At 47.9% G+C, this 27,769-nt stretch overlaps 2 protein-coding genes across 2 annotated transcripts in view; both read right to left on the reverse strand.

The window, feature by feature from the left end:
* Positions 1-3,613: 3,613 nt before the first annotated feature.
* On the reverse strand, positions 3,614-16,869 carry naglu (N-acetylglucosaminidase, alpha). The gene is made up of 6 exons (XM_080468044.1): positions 14,397-16,869; positions 7,723-7,870; positions 7,499-7,645; positions 6,835-6,920; positions 5,301-5,557; positions 3,614-5,124 (listed from the first exon to the last, which is right to left on the reverse strand). Exons 1-6 carry the CDS (start codon positions 14,810-14,812, stop codon positions 3,920-3,922), a joined length of 2,259 nt encoding a protein of 752 aa, XP_080324170.1. The 5' UTR covers positions 14,813-16,869; the 3' UTR covers positions 3,614-3,919.
* Positions 16,870-17,685: 816 nt separating this feature from the next.
* The window catches only part of LOC308112495 (signal transducer and activator of transcription 5B-like), a 35,248-nt gene continuing 25,164 nt past the window's right edge, over positions 17,686-27,769 (reverse strand). The window contains exons 14-19 of the mRNA XM_080468055.1: positions 26,986-27,080; positions 26,097-26,239; positions 25,573-25,728; positions 24,148-24,199; positions 22,596-22,700; positions 17,686-19,251 (exon numbers count right to left, since the gene is read on the reverse strand). Of these exons, the coding sequence (XP_080324181.1) occupies positions 19,128-19,251; positions 22,596-22,700; positions 24,148-24,199; positions 25,573-25,728; positions 26,097-26,239; positions 26,986-27,080 (675 nt within the window). The 3' untranslated portion in view covers positions 17,686-19,127. The remainder of the gene's footprint in view (positions 19,252-22,595; positions 22,701-24,147; positions 24,200-25,572; positions 25,729-26,096; positions 26,240-26,985; positions 27,081-27,769) is intronic.

The raw sequence follows: 27,769 nt of genomic DNA on the forward strand, positions 1-27,769 counted from the left end.
CCAGACTGGAGCTAATGCTAATGCTAACTAGCCTGTGGATGGACGTCGTTGCCACGAGTCACTTTTATTTTGATATAATTGAGGTGTGCAGCCTTTGTTTTAAAATTAGGACTCTAAGTTTATAGTTTTAATCTCAACAAAAAGACTTTCATTACAGTTTAGCCGCTTTTAGCTGCAGCGGCCGAACGTTTCAGCAGTTTGGACAATTTCAAATCCTCACATTTACTTTTTAAACTATTCAATTTATTTCAACAATCTCCATGATTTTAAACGTTTTTCTCATTGATCTTAGTTTGCAACCCGAGCAGCTTCAGCTCTTTGACTTCATCTGTTTGTTGGCTTGTTGCCGCTCGTTCAGCCTGCAGGAGGCGCTGCTACTGGATCAACTAGTCAACCTTTCTTCACCTTTAATAAAACGTCTGGATCCTCAAACAATGAGATGAAAAGCTTCATATAAATCAGTGAAACTTCTCGAGAGCGTCACAAGTTCTGTTTGATGTGAATTAATTCACATTCATTTACTTTCATGTTCATCGTCAGCCGTCTGTATGCTTTGAAAATGTGCCGCAGTAATCTGAGTACTGACAACATGTAACCCTTTATAGGAAACTCTGTGAAATACGTGGAAGATTTTCTCTCAATAGAATTAAACAGAAATTGAACGTAATTATCTGGCATTGGAATTTTCTTTTAGAAAGACAACAACCGAACCTGCACTTATGTCTGATATATTTAGATGAAAGATTGCGGGGGTTTATTCTCTGGAAGACGGAGACGGAGAGCAACACTGTTGTGTTTTCACTAAAATAACGTAAATAATCACTTTGGACGGGAGGAGGATTTCTCACTCACAAGCGTCTCGGCTCCATTTTGATCTGTTTCTATAGAAGCGTCTCATTACGGTGGTACTTTATTGAGTTTTGTTGTTAAACCTCATCCAACAATGACAACCTCTTCCAATGACCTCATCCAATGATGACAACCTCATCTAATAACCTCATGCCACGACGCGGACCTCATCCAACAACTACGACCTTATCTAAGACTACAACCTCATCCACAATGGCAACGACCTCACCCAACGACGACCACCTCATCCAATGAGGACAACCTTCTCCAATGACCTCATCCAACAATGAGGACCTCATCTAATAACCTCATCCAACGACGACGATCTCATCCAATGACCTCATGCAACAACATCCTCATCCAACGACTTCATCCAACAACAGCGACCTCACAAAACAATGACGACCTCACCCAACTACCTCATCCAACAACTACCTCATCAAACGACCTCATACACCTTTACGACCTCTTCCATGACAACGACCTCATCCAACGGCGACAACCTCATCCAACTATCCTCATATAACAGTGACGACCTCATCCAACGACGACGACCTCATCCAACGATGATGACCTCACCCAACGACATCATCCAACGATGATGACCTCACCCAACGACATCATCCAACGATGATGACCTCAACCAACAACGACAACCTCATCCAACGACAACGACCTCATCCAATGACCTCATCCAATGGCAACCTCATCTAATGACCTCATCCAATGGCAACCTCTTCTAATTACCTCGTCCAATTACCTCATCCAATGACGACGATGACCATTGACCTCACCCAAGAACAACCTCAACCAACGACCTCAACCAACGACGACAACCTCATCCAATCTGACAATGAGCTCACTTCTAATCAATTCAGCAGAACATCTGTTCCACACATCAGGCCACTTATTCTTCATGTAAGACGAAATCTTCTCGTCAAACACAGTAAAGCTGGATGCTGAGGGCAAAGGAACCACAGCCTGGATGTCAGGGTGGAACTGGAACCTCTCTGCTGTTCTTCAGACTGTTCTCCTCTCCTGAGGTTCTGTAGGGAGGTTCTTCAGTGAGTTCTCCAGAAGGCTGTTTGCAGTCACTCACCCCTCATGAAGCTCCTCCATAGAGACGTTTATTCTGCCAGTAGAGATGAGAAGCTGACCGCAGTCATTCGTGGCACATTGGTTATTTAAAGTGGTGAATAAAAGGGAAAAAATCATATAGGTTATATTTATAATTTTGTATAGTATTTTGACTACCTGTATAGTTTATTATTTATTTATCCATATATTAAGTATATGAAAGGTTTGAATTTTAAAATGTTGTAGAAAATAATATATATTTGGGTGTATAATGTTAGTAAGTTTATGGTTATGTATTTATTTGTATATATGATCAATCAATTGTATTCACTTGTTCTAAGCATCACTAATATTAAACATGGTTTATCACCACCCTGACAGGTGTTTCATTCTTACCTGCCGACCAGGTGAAGTTGCTCCAGGATCTTCTCATGTCATTGAAAGAAATCTTCCCTCAGAGCAGGAGGATCTAAAGTGTTCCGGTACAGAGTGCAGTGGATATATAAGTGTGATCAGACACTTTTTCCTGCAGATGTTGACTTCTTCTCATTCCTCCTGTATTCCTGCAGCCTTCAGGTTTTCCTGGAGGAGCATTGCTGGTGGAAGTTGTACTACCAGGGTCTGTCCCCATGCTGCTTTGTCTGCTCGTCTGTTGACTTCCGGTATCTTGCTCATGAGCAACTGCACCTCAACCAATGAGAGAAGCAGGATTCTGTACTGTCATACTCGTGTGTGAGTATGCTGTCAGCTCATTGGTCACAGAGCAGGAGGGCGGTGGATTAAGTTTACCGTAAGTTTTGATATAAAGCGCCCTGCTGCTCATAAATTCCTTGGACATTTTACAGACTATTTTTGATTCTCACGGTAATACGGGACAAAGTGCGCCCCTTTGCAGCTCAATACAGGACGCCTACTTTTGTTTGCAAATACAGAATGATTCTGTTTTCAAGGGATGGTTAGGAATCCGAGGAGATTGACTGGTCTTTGATGCGATGCTAAGCTACTCGCTAGCATGTCGCCACCACCCTCCTCAAACATCGACCTCAGCGTCATTCTCACCCTGTGGAACAATGCTTCAGTGGTCAAACTTGTTGGTGTTGGCCTCAGAGAAATGACAATAGATTCAAGAACAATGTTTTCACTTCCGGTTCTCGCTCGTCTTTGTCCGTTAGTTTTTCAAGACGTTCTGATCTGATCAATACATTTCAGCGTCTTTGCAGTAGCTAATAAACGAAGCGTTGTGGTCGTTGTCAGTTTCTGGTCCAGAAGAAGGTGAACGTCTCCGTCGTGAAGGGAAGCGTTGGAAAGCAGCACGACGTTACTGCGAGAAGCATCCAGAGAAAAATCAAGCCCTCACTGGGGCGTGGCACCAGCAACCACCTAACTCTGGACCCTGGACTCCGGACCCTGGACGCTGCTGCGCGGAAACAAATTGGCGATTGACCAGTAGTCTCATGACAGGAAGCTGTTTGGCCAGACGGATGGCGATGAGCCGACCCCAACCGGGCATGGCGATGGAAGCATCATGCTGCAGGGGCTGCTTCTCTTCATCGGCGAGATGAGGAGGAACCCGAGCAGCCAATAGAGACCTGCAGGAACTCTGGTAGGATTAATTTATGAATAAAATCCCTCTGAAATGAAGAATTTCCTCTTTCACTGGTTGGTCAAAAACAACTCATAAACAAACTTAACAAAATGCATTTATTTAATTTCAAAATTAAAAAAATAAAATCACAAAGCTGCACAGGGAATGAATTGTTTCAGGACAACAGGAAATGATCGTTGTGATGAAAACTGTACAAGCGTCTTCAGGGGACATTCTGTCAGGATTAGAAATGTGCTCAGCGATTGGAAGTGGAAGTCAATTGTGACGACATGAAGTCGACCTGCTGCTGATTCTCCTACGTCAGCCAAACCGTGGGGTTCCACAGGGCAGAGGTGGGAGGAGCCGTGGAGCGCTGGAGGAACACAGTGTTCTTCCAGAGTCTGTGGACTATAGTCTCTTCAGGGCCTGAGGGTAGTACTTGAGGAAGATCCTGGAGACGATCTCCAGCGTGTCTCCATGAGGTTTGGTCGGGTATCGCCTGCCGTTGTAAACAAATCCCTTCTCCACCTGGAGAACGGCCTGGTTGAAGGCGTCCTGCTTGAAGGGCCGACCACTGTCCAGACACCCCACCAGCGTCTGCACAAACAGGGCCCATCGCTGGGCGTAGTAGTCCTCCATCAGGCCCCCCCACTCCTTGTTGGCGTAGTCCAGGATCTCGCCACTGGGCCCCCACAGCGTGAGCTGGTTTCTAGCGTTGATGTCGTACAGCTGGGCCTCCTGCTCGTCCAGGCCCAGGGACCGAGCACTCTCCAGCCACGTTCCTAACAGGAAGTTGGAGTCGCTGCTGAGCAGACGGTTGAGTTCAGGCAGGAGGTCGTAGACAAGCACGCCGCCGGCCGTCAGCAGCTCCGGGAGCTTCTGGTTCTGGTAAGCGTCTGCGATATCCTGGTAGAAAGACGTGGTGAGGAGCTGCAGGACCTGCCGGGTGACGTCCACCAGATCGTACCGGAATGTCTCTTCTAACATGAGCGACGGCGCCGCCTCAACGAAGAGCTTCCAGGCCTCACACACTAGTGCCGGGTCGTACCAGATCCCGGTGTTCAGGCGGAAGGACGGCCTCCGCACCAGCGGGCTGTGGTTGTGGTTGCGGTAGTGCGGCACGGTGCAGTTGTAGACGCTGGCAAACAGATGCCTCCACGCGGCGGTCAGGTTCTCCTGCGTGCTGCCGTAGCGCCGGACGGCGTACAGCGACGCCCACTTGGCCAAGTTGACAGGCTCCTTCCTCCACGCCAGCTCGCTCATCAGCTCGAACATCACCGGGTTCTGCTCGATGCCCTCCGGTGTCATGCCGACGCCCACCAGGGTGGAGTTTGGGAAATGCAAGGCGGTGAAAGGGCCTGAATTGATGCTCTCAACGGTGCCAAAGAAACCGTCATTGCCTCCGAAGTTTTGCAGCATGCACCAGATGAACGGCTGTCCATAGAAGGACTCAGTGTAGGAGAAAATTGGCTCCGTCTCTGCAAACAAGTCCAACACGATCATTCGTCCGATGGGCACGCCGTGTAGTAGGGCCTTGATCTGGGCCGGCTTCCAGAATGCTGCGTCACTGAAGAACAGCCAGCCCTGCATGAGCCAGACGGCCTGAGGATCCACTGCGGAGGACAAAAGAGAGTTGGATGAAGGTCAAGAACACGGTCTGCACCACAGCGTTAGACAACAGGTCATCCTCGGGTCGGCAAACTGGGGCAATTATTGTACTTGGATCCCAAAATATGTGCTGAGAGCAGACGGGCCCCGCCGAGCAGAGAGACCAGGTCCAAACACTCACCGGCTGTCATGGAGGCAAAGACGGAGCGACTGACTGCAGAGAGATAGTCTGGGTCAGAGGAGGGTGGAGTCATCTCGTTGAAGGTGTCAGTGTTGTAGATGTGGTCTGTTCCAAATTGCTTCACCACCTGGGACAGATAGAGGGAGCCAATTTGAAGGAAAAGTGGGTCCCGGGGGTCTAAGATATAGGCGCAGGAGAAGCTGCAGTTGAACTGAGCCCACGGCCCTAATCTGGTTACATTGGCTTCTGGGTAAAGCCTGAAACACAAGAAAGACTGCAGTGAAGCAAACATCGGGACTGTCGCCACGCAAACTAACGTCTCCAACCAAAAGTACTCGGCTCACTCACTTCCTGTTTCCCTCAGACATCAAATACTGATACTAATACTGGCAGCGTTCAGGACTGAACAGAGTCACTTCACGCGTTCTGAACTTTTACTTCCTGCTTTCTTCGGAATCACTGAAACCTGAGCAGGTGGAGCTGATGGTGCTCCGTGAGAAAACATGAGACCTGACGTGTTTCAACATTTTCTCATCTGGAAGTGTCTCCAAACATCTGACTCAGGTCCAGTGAGCTTCAAGGAATAAATGAAGCAGCCAGTCAAGTGAACGGATGAATCCACTTATGTCTCTAAGACACGAGCAGGTCCAGGGAACCTGAGCTCACTGCTGGGAGAAGATCAAAGTACTGTAGTGAGGAGGACGTGGAAGTACTGCAGAATATGTTTCATCACAGCAGAGTAATCCTGCGTCTGATCTAATCTACTTTCTCCATGAAGGACCAAAACACACGAGGTGAAGCTAGATGAGAGTACTACAGTCAGATAGCCCTGGAGTACTACAGTCAGATAGCCCTGGAGTACTACAGTCAGAAAGCCCTGGAGTACTACAGTCAGACAGGCCTGGAGTACTACAGTCCAACGCAGTGTTGTTGAAGTCAGGTAAAATGCCCACAAAGCAAATAAAACTCAAGGTGCTTCAGTGGAGAATTTATAGTTCATGGTGAAACGTTGAAGCAAAAACATTCAGATCTCATTACACATCTCCAGACAAAAACTGTTTTCGCTTCAGTCTTTCACATTTACATGGTGACGGAGCCGTTTTGTTTCCAGTGGCTACAGGAGATAGACCGAAAGCGCTAGGGAAGGTAATGAGGCCTCATTCAGCATTTGGTCCCGCCGGTAGAACTTCCAAGCACCTTGATGAGCGGGACTGAAGCCAGTGACTGACTTCCTGTTGAGACGGGAGAAACTGCAGGCTGTAGAGCAGGGGTGTCAAACTCAGATCCTCGTGGGCCCCAGCCCTGCACGTTTTCAATGTCTCCCTCCCCTGAATGTCCTGATGGTTCATCACCACATTCAGCACAAAGCCAGATAACGAGCTGCTCATTGCAATCAGCTGTGTTGAAGCTGGGAGACATGCAAAACGTGCAGGGCTGCGGCCCTCGAGGCCTGGAGTTCGACACATGTGCTGTAGAGCATCGACAGCCCATCAGAGACAAAACTGTTGGTCACATGACGTCAGTCAACATTTACCTGAGAATTCCTTTCGGGACGTTCCCAGAGAACGCAGGTAGAACAGGAATCATCCCAAAGGATCTCATTCGCTCCAGGATCTTCAACTGCAAAAGGAGGAGGAACCAGGTGAGGATTCACTTTGATCTCTGGAGCTGTGGGAGGAGCCTGAAGCCGTGGAGGATGTCTAGTAGTTTAGTGGAACGCCCTGCCTGGACTCTGGGTAGGTAGTTTAGTGGAATGCCCTGCCTGGACTCTGGGTAGGTAGTTTAGTGGAATGCCCTGCCTGGAATGCCCTGCCTGGACTCTGGGTTGGTAGTTTAGTGGAACGCCCTGCCTGGACTCTGGGCAGGTAGTTTAGTGGAACGCCCTGCCTGGACTCTGGGCAGGTAGTTTAGTGGAACGCCCTGCCTGGACTCTGGGTAGGTAGTTTAGTGGAGCGCCCTGCCTGGACTCTGGGTAGGTAGTTTAGTGGAGCGCCCTGCCTGGACTCTGGGTCGGTAGTTTAGTGGAATGCCCTGCCTGGACTCTGGGTAGGTAGTTTAGTGGAGCGCCCTGCCTGGACTCTGGGTAGGTAGTTTAGTGGAGCGCCCTGCCTGGACTCTGGGTCGGTAGTTTAGTGGAATGCCCTGCCTGGACTCTGGGCAGGTTTAAACAGTGCTGAGAGGTGTGGAGGTTTCTGTACCTGCAAGACGAGCTGGTTCACGTGCCAGGACTGTGGCAGAGGCCCTCCGAACCGGAACATGTTGGCCATACGGTTCCAGGCCAGAAAGGCCGGACCAGAGAAGAACTCCTCGATCTCCGATTGGTTCAGTCCCAGAGCGCGGTAGACCTGAGGGCCCAAACCCACAGCATCCGCTCATGTAAATATACTAAATAAAGATGGCGGCGGCTTCCGGGCCGTGTTACCTCCTGCCAGAGGGCTTCCTGGCCTGTAAACGCCAGCGGCAGGTTGATCCCGTTCAGAGCCATCCAGTCCATCTCCCTCTCCCACCGGGTCCAGTCCCACCACACCGCCGAGTAGCTGAAGGTGCACACGTTCTGGTAATACCGGAACCTACACACACACACACACACACACACACACACACACACACACACACACACACACACACACACACACACACACACACACACACACACACACACACACACACACACACACACACACACACACACACACACACACACACACACACACACACACACACACACAGTTAGTGGCCCTCAAACTCCACACACACACCATAGACACTGACAATAACCTGGAGATCTGTTTGTCTCACGGCGAGCTCAGGCAGCACAAGACCAAAGCGTGGACTTTATCATGAGTCGTCTTATCCTGGGGGACTTTAAGCAGCTTGTGCAGAAGCAGTAATGAAGTGTAGTCTTTATTACACGGCTTGCCGAGGATCCAGGTCCTCAGAATGTGGCTGTTTAGTTTCATGATGTTGAGTCTGTGCTGCTGTTCCTGTGTTTCATTCACCATATAAAGTAGACATTTTCACTGAAGAAGGAGGAGGAGGAGGAGGAGGAGACCTCCACAAGAAGAGATTGGGTTGAATAATCAGAATGAGTCCTGACTGTCACTTCTCCAGAGTGGCCTCACGTCTCACGGTCACTTCTCCAGAGTGGCCTCACTTCTCACTGTCACTTCTCCAGAGTAGTCAATTTTAATGAAACATTCTGGTGCAAAATACGTTGAAATGTAAATAAAACGAGTATAAATCCTCTATAAGCTCCTTGCTTGGTGGGACCAGACTGGACCTCTTGGTGGGTTTATGTCCTCTGGAAAGGGAAAGGAACACTTCAGTACGCGTGACGTCAAACTGGTCCTCCACCCTGTGCGCTGGGTTCTGACCCTCTGCAAGGGTTTTCAGGATCGTTACCTCACGTTACTGCATGGAAGTGAACCCAGAGTGTAGTACTGAGGACATCATGGTGACATCATTGTGACTAACTTCACCTCCAGCTCTTGTATGGCGTTCTGACCGCAGGCTGAGGTCTGCATGAGGCAGCAGGGGGCGCTCCGCTATGAGACGCTCCACAGAACCTCTTTATAACGAAGCCAGACTTCTGGTTCCTCAGGAACTACTAAACAAACTACAAACTACTGGAAATGAAAGCTTGGAGTTTTTAGAGCTAAAATGAGCCTTTTAATGGCTTCATGTGAAAGAGAACTTTAATCAGAGTGTTTTCCTAGGTTACCATGGAAACAACTGTAGAGCAGCGTTCTATCATTCTACACCTCCATTCCTCCATGTTGAAGCTTTTGATTCAGACACGTCCAGAAATAAAGTGAAAGGAGCAGAAAGTCACTATGGAATGTTGGAATGGTGAAAAATAAGACCCAAACTCAAGTTGTACGCTGTTTTTTCGGCCGTCTTTTTAGAAGATTGACTGTCCAAACGACGTCTGAAGGTGGATTTGTGTCAATTAAAAAATCATTTAAAACAGATTCAAGCTTTAAGCCAGGTTAAAATAGAGTTGGACTTGGTCAGGATGATTAAAATATGTTGTGAGTCCAATGGCCGAGTCAAATGACGAGTCGAGACAAGTGTTCCCTTTCTAGCTGTCCAGCCTGGAACCGCAGCTGGAGCGACTAATGGCGTCTGGTTAGTAGCAGGTAACCTCTAGTGGTCCGCGTTAACACGCCGAAGGACTTCCCAACAAGGCAGGAGCTTCCACAGCTGAACTCGGCTTTATTTCCACTATTGCTCTACAATCGTGGAGTACGAATCCCGGTGAGCGGGCGCGCTCTGACCAGGTCGCTAACAGCAACACACGGAACGTTAGACATAGAACTATAGACATAGAACTACTCCATAGAGCTCCAACAAAAGATTAATCCCTGAACACACTTCTCTCCTATGTCACAGTTGGATGTTTTCCAACTCGTCACAAGAGGGCAGTATTGCAACACAAGTGTGTGTGTGTGTGTGTGTTCCATCTGCAGCCAGCAGCTGTGAGAGAGAATGAGCCCTCTCGATGCGGACGTCTCAAACAAATGATTGTTAATTGAGAACCGTTTAAAATAAAGACAAAAGTATCCTGTCATTCAAAGTACAAGACCTGTACCTACGTATTGGTGTAGTTTCATCAACCTGTGAGCAGGTTTGGTACTGTGAGCAGGTTTAGTACTGTGAGCAGGTTTAGTACTGTGAGCAGGTTTGGTACTGTGAGCAGGTTTAGTACTGTGAGCAGGTTTAGTACTGTGAGCAGGTTTGGTACTGTGAGCAGGTTTAGTACTGTGAGCAGGTTTAGTACTGTGAGCAGGTTTGGTACTGTGAGCAGGTTTAGTACTGTGAGCAGGTTTAGTAGGTTAAAATGTCTGTTGAAAGCCACGTGGACGAGACGGCGGCATCTGGCATTAGGAACTCTGACGGCTCATTAAAAACAAAACGCTGGATTAGTCATAAAGTTGAACAGAATCATTGAGCAGGAGAGTCTCCTCTATCACATCATAGTATTTTGAAGGCGATACGATACTCGCCCTCAGAGGAGCTTTAAACTGGGGCAAGGAGGCGGATTCAGTGTTCAAAACTTTGACAGCGAATAAAAACAAAACCGCTCCACGACTGAAAATGATCTTTGGGATTATTGAGCAGGAGAGTCTCCTCTGTCATTTAACAGGTTTCTGAAGTCGCTAGATATTCATGCTCAGAGTAGCTAGCGTTTGCAAATCTTATTTTGACAGGCAAACTGCAGACTTCCTGTTGGATTTCGGTCAGGGTTTCCAGCAGATGATTTGTAGGGCTCGATGAGACTAACAATTGAGTTTTGGTTTGATCTCTCTACGACATTCCTACGGGCCGTGGTCGCTGTTTTAGTGTTTTTGGTGGCCGTTGTAGTGTTTGTAGGTGGCACTAGAGAGCACATTTTGGCACTCTGGGGGTTAGTTTTTCCATTTTCTTATAATGTTATCCAGTGTTAATGAGCGCTGCAAATTGGGTGAGTCTTTGAGCATGTTTAGGGGGTCGAATGTACTCTCCTTCAGAGGTTGAGGGCCATTTTTTGTAGAAAATTGTACTTTGAAAGGCAAACTGCGGACTTCCTGTCTGATTTAGGTCTGGGGTACCAGCATGTGATTTTTAGGTCTCAATGAGACGAACAATTGAGTTTTCGTTTGATCTCTCTACGACATTCCTACGGTCCGTGGTCGCCGTTTGGGTTTTTGTACAGATACATTTTAGCATTCTGGGGTTTAACTTTTAATTTCCTTTAATTCTATCGCCAGTCTTTATGAGTGTGCCACATTTGGTGAGTTTTTATGCAAGTTTGGTGCAAAAAAAAAAAGAAGAAGAAGAAGAAACATTACAAATACAACCAGCCCAGGCCTTCTTTAGAGGCCTCGGCCTTTCTGCTCGGTCCCTAACAAATGCAAGAAAATGACTTTATCTTAAAAATAGGTACAATTTTAGCATCATGCCAGGTTTAAACGATGAATCCTGCAAAATACAGTAAAATGCCTCTTTCAATGTTGCTGCAACTGAAAGTACGACGACTCCACTCTCTGCAGGTCTGGCATCTCACCCGCTGGACTGACCACATGTGTTTAGTGGGTTCTCTTCTCAATCAGTCCCTCCTCTTCAAGCTTCACGTCGCCATGTTTCTGTCTGCAATCTAGCAGTGCGAGCATGCAGGGAGGGGCAGGGCCATAAGAGCAGGGAGGGCTGGAGGCGGAGCCATAAGAGCTCCTTCCAATAGTCCCTCCTATCTCCTTTCCTATCCACTTCTCCTTCACCCCAGAAGTGTTTAAGTGGCGGCCATGATAAGAGCGTTGGAATTCTAAGCTAAGGAAAGGAGGCTCATTGCTTCCTTTAGAACCTCCTTTAGCCTAGGAACCACTGATGATTCCTTTAGAACCTCCTTTAGCCTAGGAACCACTGATGCTTCCTTTAGAACCTCCTTTAGCCTAGGAACCACTGATGCTTCCTTTAGAACCTACTTTAGCCTAGGAACCACTGATGCTTCCTTTAGAACCTCCTTTAGCCTAGGAACCACTGATGCTTCCTTTAGCACCTCCTTTAGCCTAGGAACCACTGATGCTTCCTTTAGAACCTCCTTCAGCCTAGGAAACACTGATGCTTCCTTTAGAACCTCCATTAGCCTAGGAACCACTGATGCTTCCTTTAGAACCTCCTTTAGCCTAGGAACCACTGATGCTTCCTTTAGCACCTCCTTTAGCCTAGGAACCACTGATGCTTCCTTTACCAAAGGAGACCAGCTCATGTTCCCCCACAATTCCTTGCGGCGACAACATTTAAAAGAACCCGCTCATCGGAGCGTTCAGGGAAATTCAAGATGACTGAAAAAGGAGCAGATCATCTAGAACCCAGATCCCAACTAGGAATGTTCTGGGTTGTCGAACCCAGTTGTCAAACCGACACAGTAAAGTCCAGTTTTAGTGAAGCCTCTTCTCACTCTGATTGGTTCTTTATTCACCTGCCAGCCGTTTCCCTTTAGTTCCTCTGTTCCTTTCATTTACATTCAAACCTTCAGATATTTGACGTGTTATGAGTTTTTTCACCACGGCTGACACCTGGAAGCTAAACCCTCAGTGAGCAGAGCATCAACCTGGCCGCAGGTTTCAGAGGCTCAGCCTCACTGTTGTGTGAACAGACAGATAAAAGTAGAGTTTTCATTAGAAAGAGTGGCGTAAACAGGCCTGGGAGGCGCACCACCAGCGCCTCCTTGTTCACATTTTCTCTTTTGTCTCACACTCACAAAGCTCTCTACACACACCGTGTCCTCACACACTCTCTTCTACCTAATGGGCGGGATTCCAGGGCAGTAGGGCTCACTCTGATTGGCTGAATATGAAAGCAGCTCAGTCTTCAGTGTTTGTCTGTTCCACATGTTGACACGTGACCAGGACGGATGTGGACATTCTGTCCAGCCCGAGCTTCAACCAGCGCTGACTGACTCCACAGCTTCATGAGGAGCTGAATGATGAAGCGTCTGGCCGTGGAGGAACAGTCCTGGGAAACCCGTACTGTCTTATTATCAAACTCCTGTCCACAGGACATACCTGAGGTGCGCTGGTGCAGCTCTAATGCATAACAGATAATTGAAGGGGAGGCTGCAGCACAGTGTCCATAGTGCTCACAGGAAACAAGGAAACAAACTGTGACATCGTTGCATTGGTAAGACACCCATCAGCTCCGGGAGCCACGACCCCCCAACACTGCTGCCATAGACCTGGAACATGTAGAAGAGCAGCTTCAGGAAGCTGCTTCAGGAAGCTGCTTCCCGCAACAGCTTCCTGTAGGTTCAGGTCACACTCTGACAGGGTGGAGGTGTTTGAGGTGGAGGAGCGTCCCAGCAACTCTGCAGTGCAGGTTCTTCTATGTGATGAAGATCTGTGGCCGACAGAGAAGCTGTGTCCATCGTCCTCCAGTGGTGGACAAACCACCGGTCCAAAGAAGCTGGATGTGAAGAGGAGATGTGACCACGAGCAGCGCCGACACTTCCTGTGAGCAGCTCCTCTCTGTCCACAGGAAGCCTTCACATGGAAGGAAGCTCACCGGCTTTCTCAGAGCTTGGTGGAGCGGCCGTCTCCCAATTCGATGGTTTCTGGTTCAATTCCCATGTCCACCTGTCTACACGTCCAAATGGCCTTGATTAGGTGCCTTGCACGGCGGGAGCCTCCATTGGTGTGTGAATGTGATTAATGGTGTAAAGCGATATATCACTGACATTATTTACCCAAGACACATTAAAGGCAAAAACCAAATAACCAAAACCGTGGAGATAAAAAGGTCACTACGTTAGCAGTAACTAGTAGTTCTGCACATGCTCAGTAGAGCCAATCAGAACAAAGCTTCCTCCACAGTGTCATGACTCCCAGTCCAGATTCTCCTGGACTTGGTAGTTTTATTTTGACAATCACCATAACAACAATTCAACTTGGGAGTTTTATTTTGACAGTCAAAATTAAAACAATACAACTTGGTAGTTTGTCCACTAGGAGTGTTGCCAGTTACTTTGAAAAAGTAATACAATTACTGATTACTAGCTACTCCTTCAAAAAGTAACGTTTTTACTTTTTTAGTTACTTTCAACACTGGCCTGTTCAGAAATGTCAGTATGTTAGTTTACTGAGTTTTCAGATACATGTTTAGGAAAAAAGAAAAAGATCTGCACCCACTGTTTACAGCAGAGGCGTCAAACATCAGGCCCGCAAGAGGCTCCGCCCCCGCTAGAGGGGCCACCGACCAAACGGTCAACATTTCAAAGAGCAACATGACAAAACGGAGACGTCCACCATCGTCTTATTTTGTTGTGGCAATGATTTAAAAAGTAATTAGATAATGAGGCACAAACCAACTTCACATTCTACCTGCTTCCTGTAGGAAGATCATCAGGAAACACTCCATTGATACACTAATCTATTGATCAGTGGGACCAGGTGATATCCTGATCAATTGTCTTAAAGACATAAAAGCCTGATGGGCTGAACTTCCTGCGGGTGTCTCTGGTAAATATAAATGATGATGATGATGATGATGATGATGATGACGATGGGTCAACCGGTCTCGTCTCGTCTCTCCCTCCCCCCTCCCCCGGGTGGTGTTGCTCACCTGTGCGGGGTGTTGATGCGCAGGACGCCGCTGAGCCTGGGCAGAGGCCTCGGCAGGTGGAGCTGGTCCCCGGACCAGGACACATGGCAGTTGCAGAAGTACTTGAGGTAGTTGTAGATCCCGGAGGCCGCCGCCACGCCGCTGCTGCCGACCGCCACCACCCGGCCGCTCCGTGACGACCGCAGCTCGCACACGTCCAGCCCGTCCGCCGACAGGCTCCGGTTGACCGACACGATGAAGTCGGCGGAGCGGTTCCCCAGCAGCCGCTTCAGCAGCTCGGTCACCGCCTTCCCCTGAGCCTTGTCGCTGGCCGCCGCCGTCAGCTGCTCCAGGCCCGGGAAGGAGCCCCGCGAGCCCGCGCACAGGCTCGCGAGCAGCAGCAGAACCGCGCAGTACGTCCGGGGAGACATTTCCATATCCAGACAGATTATCTCACCGGACAATCACCGGACCGACCCCGGATTAAATCCCCGCAAGGTTCGCAGATCAGATTTAAAGTAACTCGGAACCAGGAAACTTCAGCCACAGCCCGCGGACCAATCAGGTGCAGGCTGCCTGCAGCTCCCAGCAAATCAGGGAGCAGAGTGATGGCCACGTGACCTAAAGTTACAGAAGTGTTTAGATTCGGTGACAAAACTTCCCGTCAAGTGACTTCAGTAAAAACCACAAGACGCAGATGACAAAGTCCAGAGACTGATCCTGTGGAGGGGAGTCACCTGCAGCACACGTGACCCAGTTTGTTCTGTGAGAAGCGGCTGAAAGTGTGTTGACCTGAGGGTTCTCCATCCAGGCTGCTTCTCTGTGGAGGCTTCACAGGAGACATGTTTCCTCCTGCTGTCCTCCTGTCTTCTGACCTCCTGTCCTCTGGCCTCCTGTCCTCTGGCTTCCTGTCCTCTGGCCTCCTGACTCCTGTCCTCTGGAGTCCTGTCCTCTGACCTCCTGACTCCTGGCCTCCTGTCCTCTGGAGTCCTGTCCTCTGGCCTCCTGTCCTCTGACCTCCTGACTCCTGGCCTCTGGCCTCCTGTCCTCTGGAGTCCTGACCTCTGGCCTCCTGTCCTCTGGAGTCCTGTCCTCTGGCCTCCTGACCTCTGGCCTCCTGTCCTCTGGAGTCCTGGCCTCCTGTCCTCTGGAGTCCTGTCCTCTGGCCTCCTGACCTCTGGCCTCCTGTCCTCTGGAGTCCTGTCCTCTGGCCTCCTGTCCTCTGGCCTCCTGACCTCTGGCCTCCTGTCCTCTGGAGTCCTGTCCTCTGGCCTCCTGACCTCTGGCCTCCTGTCCTCTGGAGTCCTGGCCTCCTGTCCTCTGGAGTCCTGTCCTCTGGCCTCCTGACCTCTGGCCTCCTGTCCTCTGGAGTCCTGTCCTCTGGCCTCCTGACCTCTGGCCTCCTGTCCTCTGGAGTCCTGTCCTCTGGCCTCCTGTCCTCTGACCTCCTGAACTCTGGCCATCTGTCTGATCACTCATAGACATAATAAAGAGTAGACGCCTCGACTGTGGAGCGACACGTCAACAGCGCCGCCATCTTGGACCGGTGGTGGTGGAGGCAGGGGTGGAGGAACATCGACGATGGAAAGAGGTTCTCCTCAATCTATAAGTAGAATTATAAGTTCAATTTTGAACCGATTTCCAAACTGATTTTTTAAAAACGTCATACATGTAGCTACTTTTAGTGTGTGTTAATGTGCAGAATACACTTTGTGTTCTCTCTCTCTCTCTATCATATCTGACTCTTATTATAAACAAACTTGTGAAAATTGCTTGATAATTTATGACAACTTTAATAGTGTACTCGCGTCATTCCTCTATAGATGTACTGCGCTGCAGGAGCGATTGCCACCGGTCCAAGATGGCCGCCCTGTAAACGCACCGCTCTAGTGGGCGGCAGCAGTCATGAGGTGTCTACTCTTTATTATGTCTATGTGATCACTAGCTCTCCTGGATTTTAGCTCCAGCATGGTGCTGAACACAATTGACCAACATGTTGCTGGACACAGTTGACCAACATGTTGCTGAACACAGTTGACCAACATGTTGCTGGACAGTTGACCAACATGGTGCTGAACACAGTGCTTCCCCTGCGCTCCTGTTATCTGATCAAGATAAGCTCACAGACACACACAGCCAGTTAGCAACCAACTGCTAGCTGGTGCTGCTACACCACCTCTGACCTCCATCACCAGAGTTCTAATTGCATGTCCCAACTTCCACTTGAAACTCCGGCGCTCAGAACCGGGCCAACGGAACCGCCCGTTCGTTTACAGTAGGTGAGACTGCCTCACTCCGAGACCGCCCTCGTGCATGCGCGTACGCACGACGGACGTCTTGTTTATCTGGCACACACACACACACTCTTTGTACATAGTGTTTGCTGTTTAATAGATTAGATCTCCGTGTTAGATGTCGTTTGATACTTAAGTGTGCTGATTTATGAGATTTCTGAATTATTTATGAATTAATACATTTTGTTAATAAACGCCTGTTAGCTGAATTGTACGCTTCTTGGTGATTATTGTGTATTTATTGTTTTACAATTCACTGGTTTGTAACAGTCTGTGCTCGGATCTCACACCTTCCCTTTTGTTTAAGATTGTTATATTTTACACAGAAATATTAACTAACTTAAAATAAACCTTTTTACAACGACACTGATATTTTGGTATTAGCTATTTCCAGTTTATCCGGTGGTGCCCCAATTTATTATTAATACATAAATAACTTTATTCAAATACATTTTTCATTAATAAATAATTTTTGATAATTTATTAACTTTTAAGTAATTACTCAATTACTTTAGGAATTGTTAATGAGTAAATGACCGTTTACTTCCATTAATTATTTAAATTTTTCATAAATTACTTCCAGTGATTTATTACTTTCAGTAATCTATTACTTACAGTAATTTAATGCTAATAACCAACCATAAATCCCAACAACTGTTTCTACCGTTTCCATGGAAACAGACACCACTTTCAAAATGCTGCGTATTAAACTGGAAACTTTTCTGAAACCAAAATGTAAAATTGTGTTTTGTCTCGAAGCGTTGTCGTGGAAACAGTTGAAGGTTCTTTTGGGATCTTCAGTGTTCTGGTCCAGTTTTGGACCAAGGACCAGATGTTTTCCACCACTGCATTTAAAATCAGTTAAGAAATGTTGGATTTGTCATTATTTTGTCTATTTTGTGTATTAGTTTGTCATTAGTTGCAGTTATTGTGTTTACAAAGGAAATGTGTGATACTACATAATGTTCTACAATAATAGCAATAAAGTATATGAAAACAAAGGCTTCAGAAGTTTTCAGGTACAAATCACTGAGTGTTTATTACAGGATTTATTACACTTCTTGTACAGTAATTAAAAAAAAGTCGTCACATGTAAACGGTAAAGAAGCGGTTTGGGGGTCACCACTAGTTTCCATGGTAACTGTTCACCACCTCCTAGTAACCAATAATTACCCATTTTTGGTGTAATAAAGACAAAAACGTAACAACTTATCACTAATATAATCAATATTTTAAGTTGTTCATCTCATGGTTTTTCGGTTATTGAAGTAGCAGTAAAAAAATATCTGCAGCTGATAAAAGTAATGATAAAAAAATAAGACTGTTTGTTAAAAACAAAGTATTTGGGTGCAGTTTTCTTATCAAAAACACACGTCAGAGCCTCTTCATGCTTTTACATCACTGGTGAGTTTCACCATTATTGGCAGGTCTCATGTTATTGGTTTGCTCAGTAGATCTCTTCAGGTTGTTGTCCATCCATCTTCTCCCTCCATCCATCCATCTTCTCCCTCCATCCATCCATCTTCTCCCTCTTATCCGTTCCCGGGTGGTGGGGGTGTCAGTCTGAGCACCGTCACCCAGATCACATTGCACCATTAAGAACCTTCCTGCAGGTGGAGAGCCCACAGGAAGGTGGCGCCCGGCGTGGGACATGAACCCTCTACCTTGAGACTGAGCCTGATGCTCCACCTACTGAACCAGCCGGGGGCTTCTGGTTGTTGTTTCTCAATAAAAGATAAAAATCATAAAAATCATCCAGGTGTTTTCATCTCCTGATCTGAAGAAGTTTAGGTACAAAGTCTTTCAGGAAATACTCCGTCTGGATTGTTCATATGCTTTGTAGATTATATAGAAATAATAACAATGATGATAAATATTCTCTGTTTCAAAAGAGACGTGTGTGTGTGTGTGTGTGTGTGTGTGTGTGTGTGTGTGTGTGTGTGTGTGTGTGTGTGTGTGTGTGTGTGTGTGTGTGTGTGTGTGTGTGTGTGTGTGTGTGTGTGTGTGTGTGTGTGTGTGTGTGTGTGTGTGTAAGGACCTCCAAACATTTCCTTCCTCTGAACTGAGACAGACTGAAGCTGTGAGAGGATGAAGAGAGCCCGGCACAGTGGAGCAGTGGCAGGGCGGTGGAGCAGTGGCAGGGCGGTGGCGCAGTGGCAGGGCGGTGGCGCAGTGGCAGGGCGGTGGCGCAGTGGCAGGGCGGTGGAGCAGTGGAGCAGTGGCAGGGCGGTGGAGCAATGGAGCAGTGGCGGAGCGGTGGAGCAGTGGCAGGGCGGTGGAGCAGTGACAGGGCGGTGGAGCAGTGGCAGGGCGGTGGAGCAGTGGCAGGGCGGTGGAGCAGTGGAGCAGTGGCAGGGCGGTGGAGCAGTGGCAGGGCGGTGGAGCAGTGGAGCAGTGACAGGGCGGTGGAGCAGTTGCAGGTCAAAGGCACTGTCCGGGCACGGTGGAGCAGTGGACTTCAGGACTGCTGGCTGCTCCACTGGTTGGCCATGGGCCTGCGGAGCAGCTCCTCCACGTGACGAGCCACGTCCATAGTGTCCTCCAGGTCAAAGTCTCCGTCTGGGTCCAACATGTTGTCACTCCTGAAGCACAGCAGCAGCTCATCACCACTGTATAGAACATCTACATCTAGAGAACATCTACACCTATATCTGTAGAACATGTATATCTGTAGAACATGTATATCTGTAGAACATGTATATCTGTAGAACATCTATCTGTAGAACATGTATAGCTATAAAACATATACAACTACAGAACATCTATATCTGTAGAACATCTACAAAAGTAGAACATCTATCTGTGCGTTGTCTCTGCAGGGGCGCTACGTCACCGCCAACGGCCTCAAGGAACGTGTAAACCAGATCCTGTGTATGTGAAACACGCTGCACCCAGCATGCATTGCGGCATGGAGCTGCCCGCAGCTCATTTACATAAAGCTGGATTTCCTCTATATTCTGTAGGTTTAGTCCGGGGAGCATCAGCAGACTGGGGTACAACGTCTGAACTCGGAGCAGCGAAGCCAAAGTGAGGACATCCAGCAGCAGCCCAGATGCTGCCGGACCTTTACCTCGACCCTTAAAGTACTGAAGGAGAACGTTTGACACCCCGCCGCCATCTTGGTGCAGCAGGTGGTACCTAGTTTTTTGATATGATTCAACCAACAAGCTTCCATCGGGGAAAAGTGATCTGGTGGACAGTTCATCTGGACTGCTGAGAGACATGGAGCCAACTGCTGATCAGGTTGCTACTGCTGATCAGGTTGCTGCTGCTGATCAGGTTGCTACTGCTGATCAGGTCGCTGCTGCTGATCAGGTCGCTACTGCTGATCAGGTCGCTGCTGCTGATCAGGTCGCTACTGCTGATCAGGTCGCTACTGCTGATCAGGTCGCTACTGCTGATCAGGTCGCTGCTGCTGATCAGGTCGCTACTGCTGATCAGGTTGCTACTGCACAGGTCGCTACTGCTGATCAGGTTGCTACTGCACAGGTCGCTACTGCTGATCAGGTCGCTACTGCTGATCAGGTTGCTACTGCTGATCAGGTTGCTACTGCACAGGTTGCTACTGCTGATCAGGTTGCTACTGCACAGGTTGCTACTGCTGATCAGGTCGCTACTGCTGATCAGGTTGCTACTGCTGATCAGGTCGCTACTGCTGATCAGGTTGCTGCTGCTGATCAGGTTGCTACTGCACAGGTTGCTACTGCTGATCAGGTTGCTACTGCTGATCAGGTTGCTGCTGCTGATCAGGTTGCTACTGCACAGGTTGCTACTGCTGATCAGGTTGCTACTGCTGATCAGGTCGCTACTGCTGATCAGGTTGCTGCTGCTGATCAGGTTGCTACTGCACAGGTTGCTACTGCTGATCAGGTTGCTACTGCTGATCAGGTTGCTACTGCTGATCAGGTTGCTACTGCACAGGTTGCTACTGCTGATCAGGTTGCTACTGCTGATCAGGTTGCTACTGCACAGGTTGCTACTGCTGATCAGGTCGCTACTGCTGATCAGGTTGCTGCTGATGTACGAACTATCTTCCTCTTCCTCTTGAGATTGTCTCACCTCCGTCCTTCTCATTACCGATTAGCGGTTGTAGAAAGTATACAGGACTGTCTCAGAAAATTAGAATATTGTGATAAAGGTCTTTATTTTCTGTAATGCAATTAAAAAAACAAAAATGTCATACATTCTGGATTCATTACACATCAACTGAAATATTGCAAGCCTTTTATTATTTTAATATTGCTGATTATGGCATACAGCTTAAGAAAACTCAAATATCCTATCTCAAAAAATTTGAATATTTCCTCAGACCAAGTAAAAAAAAAAGATTTATAACAGCAAAACAAAATCAAACATTTGAAAATGTCAATTAATGCACTCAGTACTTGGTTGGGAACCCTTTTGCAGGGATTACTGCATCAATGCGGCGTGGCATGGAAGCAATCAGCCGGTGGCATTGCTCAGGTGTTATGGAGGCCCAGGATGCTTCAATAGCGGCCTTTAGCTGATTTGCATTATTGGGTCTGCTGTCTTTCAGCTTCTTCTTCACAATACCCCACAAATTCTCTATGGGGTTCAGGTCAGGGGAGTTGGCAGGCCAATCGAGGACAGTAATGCCATGGTCAGTACACCAGTTACTGGTGGTTTTGGCACTGTGGGCAGGTGCCAGATCATGCTGGAAAATGAAATCATCATCTCCATAGAGCTTTTCAACAGATGGAAGCATGTAGTGCTCTAAAATCTCTTGGTACACAGCTGCATTGACTCTGGACTTGATGAAACACAGTGGACCAACACCAGCAGCTGACATGGTTCCCCAAACCATTGCTGACTGTGGGAACGTCACACTGGATTTCAAGCAACTTGGATTGTGCTCCTCTCCAGCCTTCCTCCAGACTCTAGCGCCTTGACTTCCAAATGAAATACAAAACTTGCTTTCGTCTGAAAACAGGACTCTGGACCACTCTGCAACTGTCCAGTGCTTCTTTTCCATAGCCCAAGTCAGGCGCTTCTTCCGTTGTCTTGAGTTCAGGAGTGGCTTGACCATGGGAATACGGCTATTGTAGCCCATTTCCCGGACACGTCTGAACGGTGGCTTTTGATACCTGGACTCCAGCTTCAGTCCACTGTCTTTGAAGCTCCCCCAAATTCTGGAAGCGGCTCTTCTTCACAATGCTGTTAAGGCTGCGGTCCTCTCTCTTGGTTGTGCAGCGTTTCCTGCCACATTTCCTCCTTCCAACAGACTTTTTGTGAATGTGCTTTGAAACTGCACTCTGTGAACAGCCTGCTCTTTTAGAAATTTCTTTTTGTGTCTTACCCTCCTGATGGAGGGTGTCAATGATGGTCCTCTGGACAGCAGTCAGGTCAGCAGTCTTCCCCATACTTGTGATTTAGTTTACTGAACCAAGCTGAGTGTTTTTAAAGGCTCAGGGAAACCCTTGCAGGTGTTTCGAGTTAATTAGACGATTCAAGTGATGAGTTAAATAGCCTGCTAGTATACTTTTTCATGATATTCTAATATTTTGAGATAGGATATTTGAGTTTTCTTAAGCTGTATGCCATAATCAGCAATATTAAAATGACAAAAGGCTTGCAATATTTCAGTTGATGTGTAATGAATCCAGAATGTATGACATTTTCATGTTTTTAGTTGCATTACAGAAAATAAAGGACTTTAACACAATATTCTAATTTTCTGAGACAGTCCTGTATAAGAGGGACGGGAGGTTGTGAGGCGGCGGCACAGCAGACATTGGTAAACTGAACTTAACAGAACGTTCTCTCTTCAGAGGGGTGTGTGTGTGTGTGTGTGTGTGTGTGTGTGTGTGTGTGTGTGTGTGTGTGTGTGTGTGTGTGTGTGTGTGTGTGTGTGTGTGTGTGTGTGTGTGTGTGTGTGTGTGTGTGTGTGTGTGTGTGTGTATCTTACATGGAGGGGTAAACACAGCCGCTGGTGTGGCTGAATGATGGAGAAGAGTTTTGGTCCATGAAGGAGGAAGCTGCTCCGCTGGGATCAGGGTTCTGAGTGGTGAATCTAACACACACACACACACACACACACACACACACACACACACACACACACACACACACACACACACACACACACACACACACACACACACACACACACACACACACACACACACACATCATTAAAATCAAATTAATGAAATCTAAAGCACATGAAGCAGAAATGTAAGTAGTAAGTAAAGTTTATTTATAAAACGCTTTTCACAGATGAAAAATCAAGTGCTGAAAGGTCCCCAGGGAGGGGCTACAGCCTGAAGGGACAGGTCCCCCCGGGGCTACAACCTGAAAGGACAGGTCCCCCTGAGGGGAGGGGCTACAACCTGAAGGGACAGGTCCCCTCGGGGGGAGGGGCCACAGCCTGAAGGGGCAGGTCTACTCGGGGGAGGGGCTACAGCCTGAAAGGACAGGTCCCCGCGGGGCTACAACCTGAAAGGACAGGTCCCCCGGGGGGAGGGGCTACAGCCTGAAGGGACAGGTCCCCCCAGGGCTACAACCTGAAGGGACAGGTCCCCTCGGGGGGAGGGGCCACAGCCTGAAGGGGCAGGTCCCCTCGGGGGAGGGGCTACAGCCTGAAGGGACAGGTCCCCCTGGGGGAGGGGCTACAGCCTGAAGAGACGGGTCCCCCCGGGGCTACAACCTGAAAGGACAGGTCCCCCTGGGGGGAGGGGCTACAACCTGAAGGGACAGGTCCCCCTGGGGGAGGGGCTACAGCCTGAAGGGACAGGTACCCCCGGGGCTACAACCTGAAAGGACAGGTCCCCCCAGGGCTACAACCTGAAGGGACAGGTCCCCCTGGGGGGAGGGGCTACAGCCTGAAAGGACAGGTCCCCCTGGGGGGAAGGGCTACAACCTGAAGGGACAGGTCCCCTTGGGGGGAGGGGCCACAGCCTGAAGGGACAGGTCTCTCAGCTGGTCAAAGCAGTTTGTGGTCAGCTGGTGGGAGTGTCCCTCCAGAGACATGGCCTGATCAACCCTAACCTGAGGTTCCTCAGGCTGGTTCTAACAGTCCAGAGAACCAAGCTGCTTATTGATCAGAGGTTCAGGTTGTCAGCGTTCATCTGGAGGTGATTTGAAGAAAGGACGTTTTTAATGCAGGTCACACGTCCCAAACTCAGAGACAAGACATGAAACTGTGAGTCAGTGAAGGGACAGGAGGAGGAGGAAGAAGAGGGTCACATGGCGCACTCTGGTATTCTAGTACTCTGGTACTCCAGTACTCTGGTCTTCTCGTAGCCTGGTCCTCTAGGAGTCTGGTAAGGTAGCCGGGTAGCCGGTGTTACGGTGTTTTCCGTACCAGCCACAACTTTTTAGGTGGGACAGCACAAAAAGCTGTCCCGCTACGTTCTGGCAGTGGGACCACGGCATAGTACTCTGGTACTCTAGTTCTCAATGTGACGGCTGCAGGAGCTAAGCTGCAGCCTGAGAAGAGAATAAATAAAGAAACTTACTCTGGAACAACTTGTTTGATCTGTGGCTTCACGTACCCGTCCACCGCTTTGGCTGCAACACACAACCAGGATGAAACTCACTTCCTCAGTACTTTCTAAAAATACACTCACTTCCTCAGTACTTTCTACAAATGCACTCACTTCCTCAGTACTTTCTACACATACACTCACTTCCTCAGTACTTTCTACAAACACACTCACTTCCTCAGTACTTTCTACACAAACTCACTTCCTCAGTACTTTCTACACATACACTCACTTCCTCAGTACTTTCTACACAAACTCACTTCCTCAGTACTTTCTACACATACACTCACTTCCTCAGTACTTTCTACACATAAACTCACTTCCTCAGTACTTTCTACACATACACTCACTTCCTCAGTACTTTCTACACATAAACTCACTTCCTCAGTACTTTCTACACATACACTCACTTCCTCAGTACTTTCTACACATAAACTCACTTCCTCAGTACTTTCTACAAATACACTCACTTCCTCAGTACTTTCTACACATAAACTCACTTCCTCAGTACTTTCTACAAATACACTCACTTCCTCAGTACTTTCTACACAAACTCACTTCCTCAGTACTTTCTACACATACACTCACTTCCTCAGTACTTTCTACAAATACACTCACTTCCTCAGTACTTTCTACACAAACTCACTTCCTCAGTACTTTCTACACATACACTCACTTCCTCAGTACTTTCTACACATAAACTCACTTCCTCAGTACTTTCTACAAATACACTCACTTCCTCAGTACTTTCTACAAATACACTCACTTCCTCAGTACTTTCTACACATACACTCACTTCCTCAGTACTTTCTACACAAACTCACTTCCTCAGTACTTTCTACACATAAACTCACTTCCTCAGTACTTTCTACAAATACACTAACTTCTTCAGTACTTTCTAAAAAATACACTCACTTCCTCAGTACTTTCTACAAATACACTCACTTCCTCAGTACTTTCTACACATACACTCACTTCCTCAGTACTTTCTACACAAACTCACTTCCTCAGTACTTTCTACAAATACACTAACTTCTTCAGTACTTTCTAAAAAATACACTCACTTCCTCAGTACTTTCTACACATACACTCACTTCCTCAGTACTTTCTACAAATACACTCACTTCCTCAGTACCTTCTACACATACACTCACTTCCTCAGTACTTTCTACACAACCTCACTTCCTCAGTACTTTCTACACATCCCACATTAAACTCTTTCAGTAATATTCCCACCAGGACTCTTTGTTTCTCCACAATCCGAAACAAAATGGTCTTAGTGATTCCACGAGTCCAATGTGTTCACATCAGCATGAAATCACCTTCACTTCTTATCCCCTGCTAATCCCACCACTGCCTCCTGTGGTTTGGTGTGGTACTCCAGCGGGCAGTACTCACAGAGCGGGGGAGTGTAGTACTTGGCGAAGACCTCGTCTTTGGGCCGCTCGGGGTACAGAAACAGAAGGTGGTTCAAGTCACTGATCCGGTCCGCCAGCGAGCGGATGGAGAAGTCCTTGGTGGTGTAAGGGAGCAGGTTCCACACCAGCCTCTCGCCTAGCACACACAGCAAACATCTGGATTCACTCTCACACACACAGCAAACATCTGGATCTGGATTCCCTCACACACACAGTAAACATCTGGATTCACTCTCACACACACAGCAAACATCTGGATCCCCTCACACACACACCAAACATTTGATTCACATACACACACGCACACACACACAAAGTAAACATCTGGATTCACACACACACACACACACACACACACACACACACACACACACACACACACACACCCATTCATGAGAGGAGGTGAAACCTTGAACTGACGGATCACCAGCAGACTGCCTGTCTCCCTCTAGAGGCAGTTTGTGGTCCTGCAGGGGCAGGAGGGCAATTACAGTGGTGAGCTACCTGCTTTGTTGGGGTTTTCTGCCACCCAGGCGATGGTGATGCCTCCGATCTCAGAGTCGCTGAAGCGCAGCAGGAAGGTTCCGTTTGGTTTGGACAACAGGAGGTCCTGAGCCTGCTGCTTGTTCACGAAGCCCAGGATGGCCCTGACACACACACACACACACACACACACACACACACACACACACACACACACACACACACACACACACACACACACACACACACACACACACACACACACACACACACACACACACACACACACACACACACACACACACACACACACACACACACACACACACACACACACACACACGTTTGTGTAAATACGCGGCTCAAACGCAGAGAAAAATCACCGTCTTTTCAAATACCCGGGTACGTGTGAACGTGACCCGAGAAAGATTTCACTGTGTCCCAGAGAACGAGGCTCAAAGTTGCAGCTCCGCCTCCTGAACTGCAACCAATGTGTTCCTCTGGTCCTCCTTTACTGTCACGTAGTGATGATGTCACATTCCTGCGTCGCTCCACAACCCGCCGACATTTAACTGTGCTCTGGTGGTGGAACCCTGCTACAGAGTTGGGTCTGGGTACGTTTTGCTGTACTGTACCGTACTGTACCCTACTGTACCGTACCACAGCGTACAGTGCCGTACAGAGCCATGTCGTACTGTTCCATACAGTACCGTGCCATGCAGTGGAGACTAGGCCTAGGCTGATTTAGCTTTTTGCCTTCTTGAGCAGTTGTCGCCGTTTCAGTTAATTGTTTTTGTGCTAAAACTGTTTTGTTGTAGTAGAGATGTTTGTCATTCTTTTATTAGAATCACATCCTGTCAGTTTGATACTCATCAGATGTGGAGAGTCGGAGGGTGAGCACGGTGATTACCCGTCATTCCAGTGAGGCTTCAGGTGTTTCTTCATGAGCTCGACCACTCCGTCAAACCACTGCCAGAAGGTGAAGTTACGTCCAGGTAGGCTCTCCTACGCGCACACACACACACACACACGCACACGCACACGGAAATTTACTTTAAATCTACCAGCCACTTTTATGTTTAAATGTGTGTGTAGTTAGAGTACTACACCTAGAAACATATTATTACTCAATAAGTCCTAGACTTAGTATTTCCCCATCAGTCCTTGTTACCAGAGCTGATTATTCAGTCAGAATGTGAGGCCAATGAGTACTGGGGAAAACTATCTCGTCTTCAAGCCTGAAAAGACAAAGTGGATCAAAATGAAGGATAGAAATCCAGATCAATGTCTCCCTGAAAGTTAGTAAAGTTAGTAATATCCAGCAACCCACTGTAGGATTCATTCTTCTTCATTATTCCCCTTCTTCAACTGCACTGGATAAAAACAAGCAAGTAGAACTTGTTGTAGAAAAGTATTTCAAAGGGAGAGAATAAACCACAGAATACAACAATTAACCTTTAACAGGGTGGAGGACTGATCAGGGTGGAGGACTGGAAGCTGGTAAGGGTGGAGAACTGATCAGGGAGGAGGACTGGGAGCTGATTGGGGTGGGGGACTGATTAGGGTGGAGGACTGGGAGCTGGTCAGGGTGGAGGACTGATCAGGGTGGAGGACTGGGAGCTGATCAGCGGGAAACTACAGCCGTCAGTGGGAAACAACAGCAGTCAGCCGAAAACTACAGGCGTCAGCCGGAA

Source organism: Lipophrys pholis (genome assembly GCF_963383615.2).
Source record: "Lipophrys pholis genome assembly, chromosome: 1".
Lineage (NCBI taxonomy): Eukaryota > Metazoa > Chordata > Actinopteri > Blenniiformes > Blenniidae > Lipophrys > Lipophrys pholis.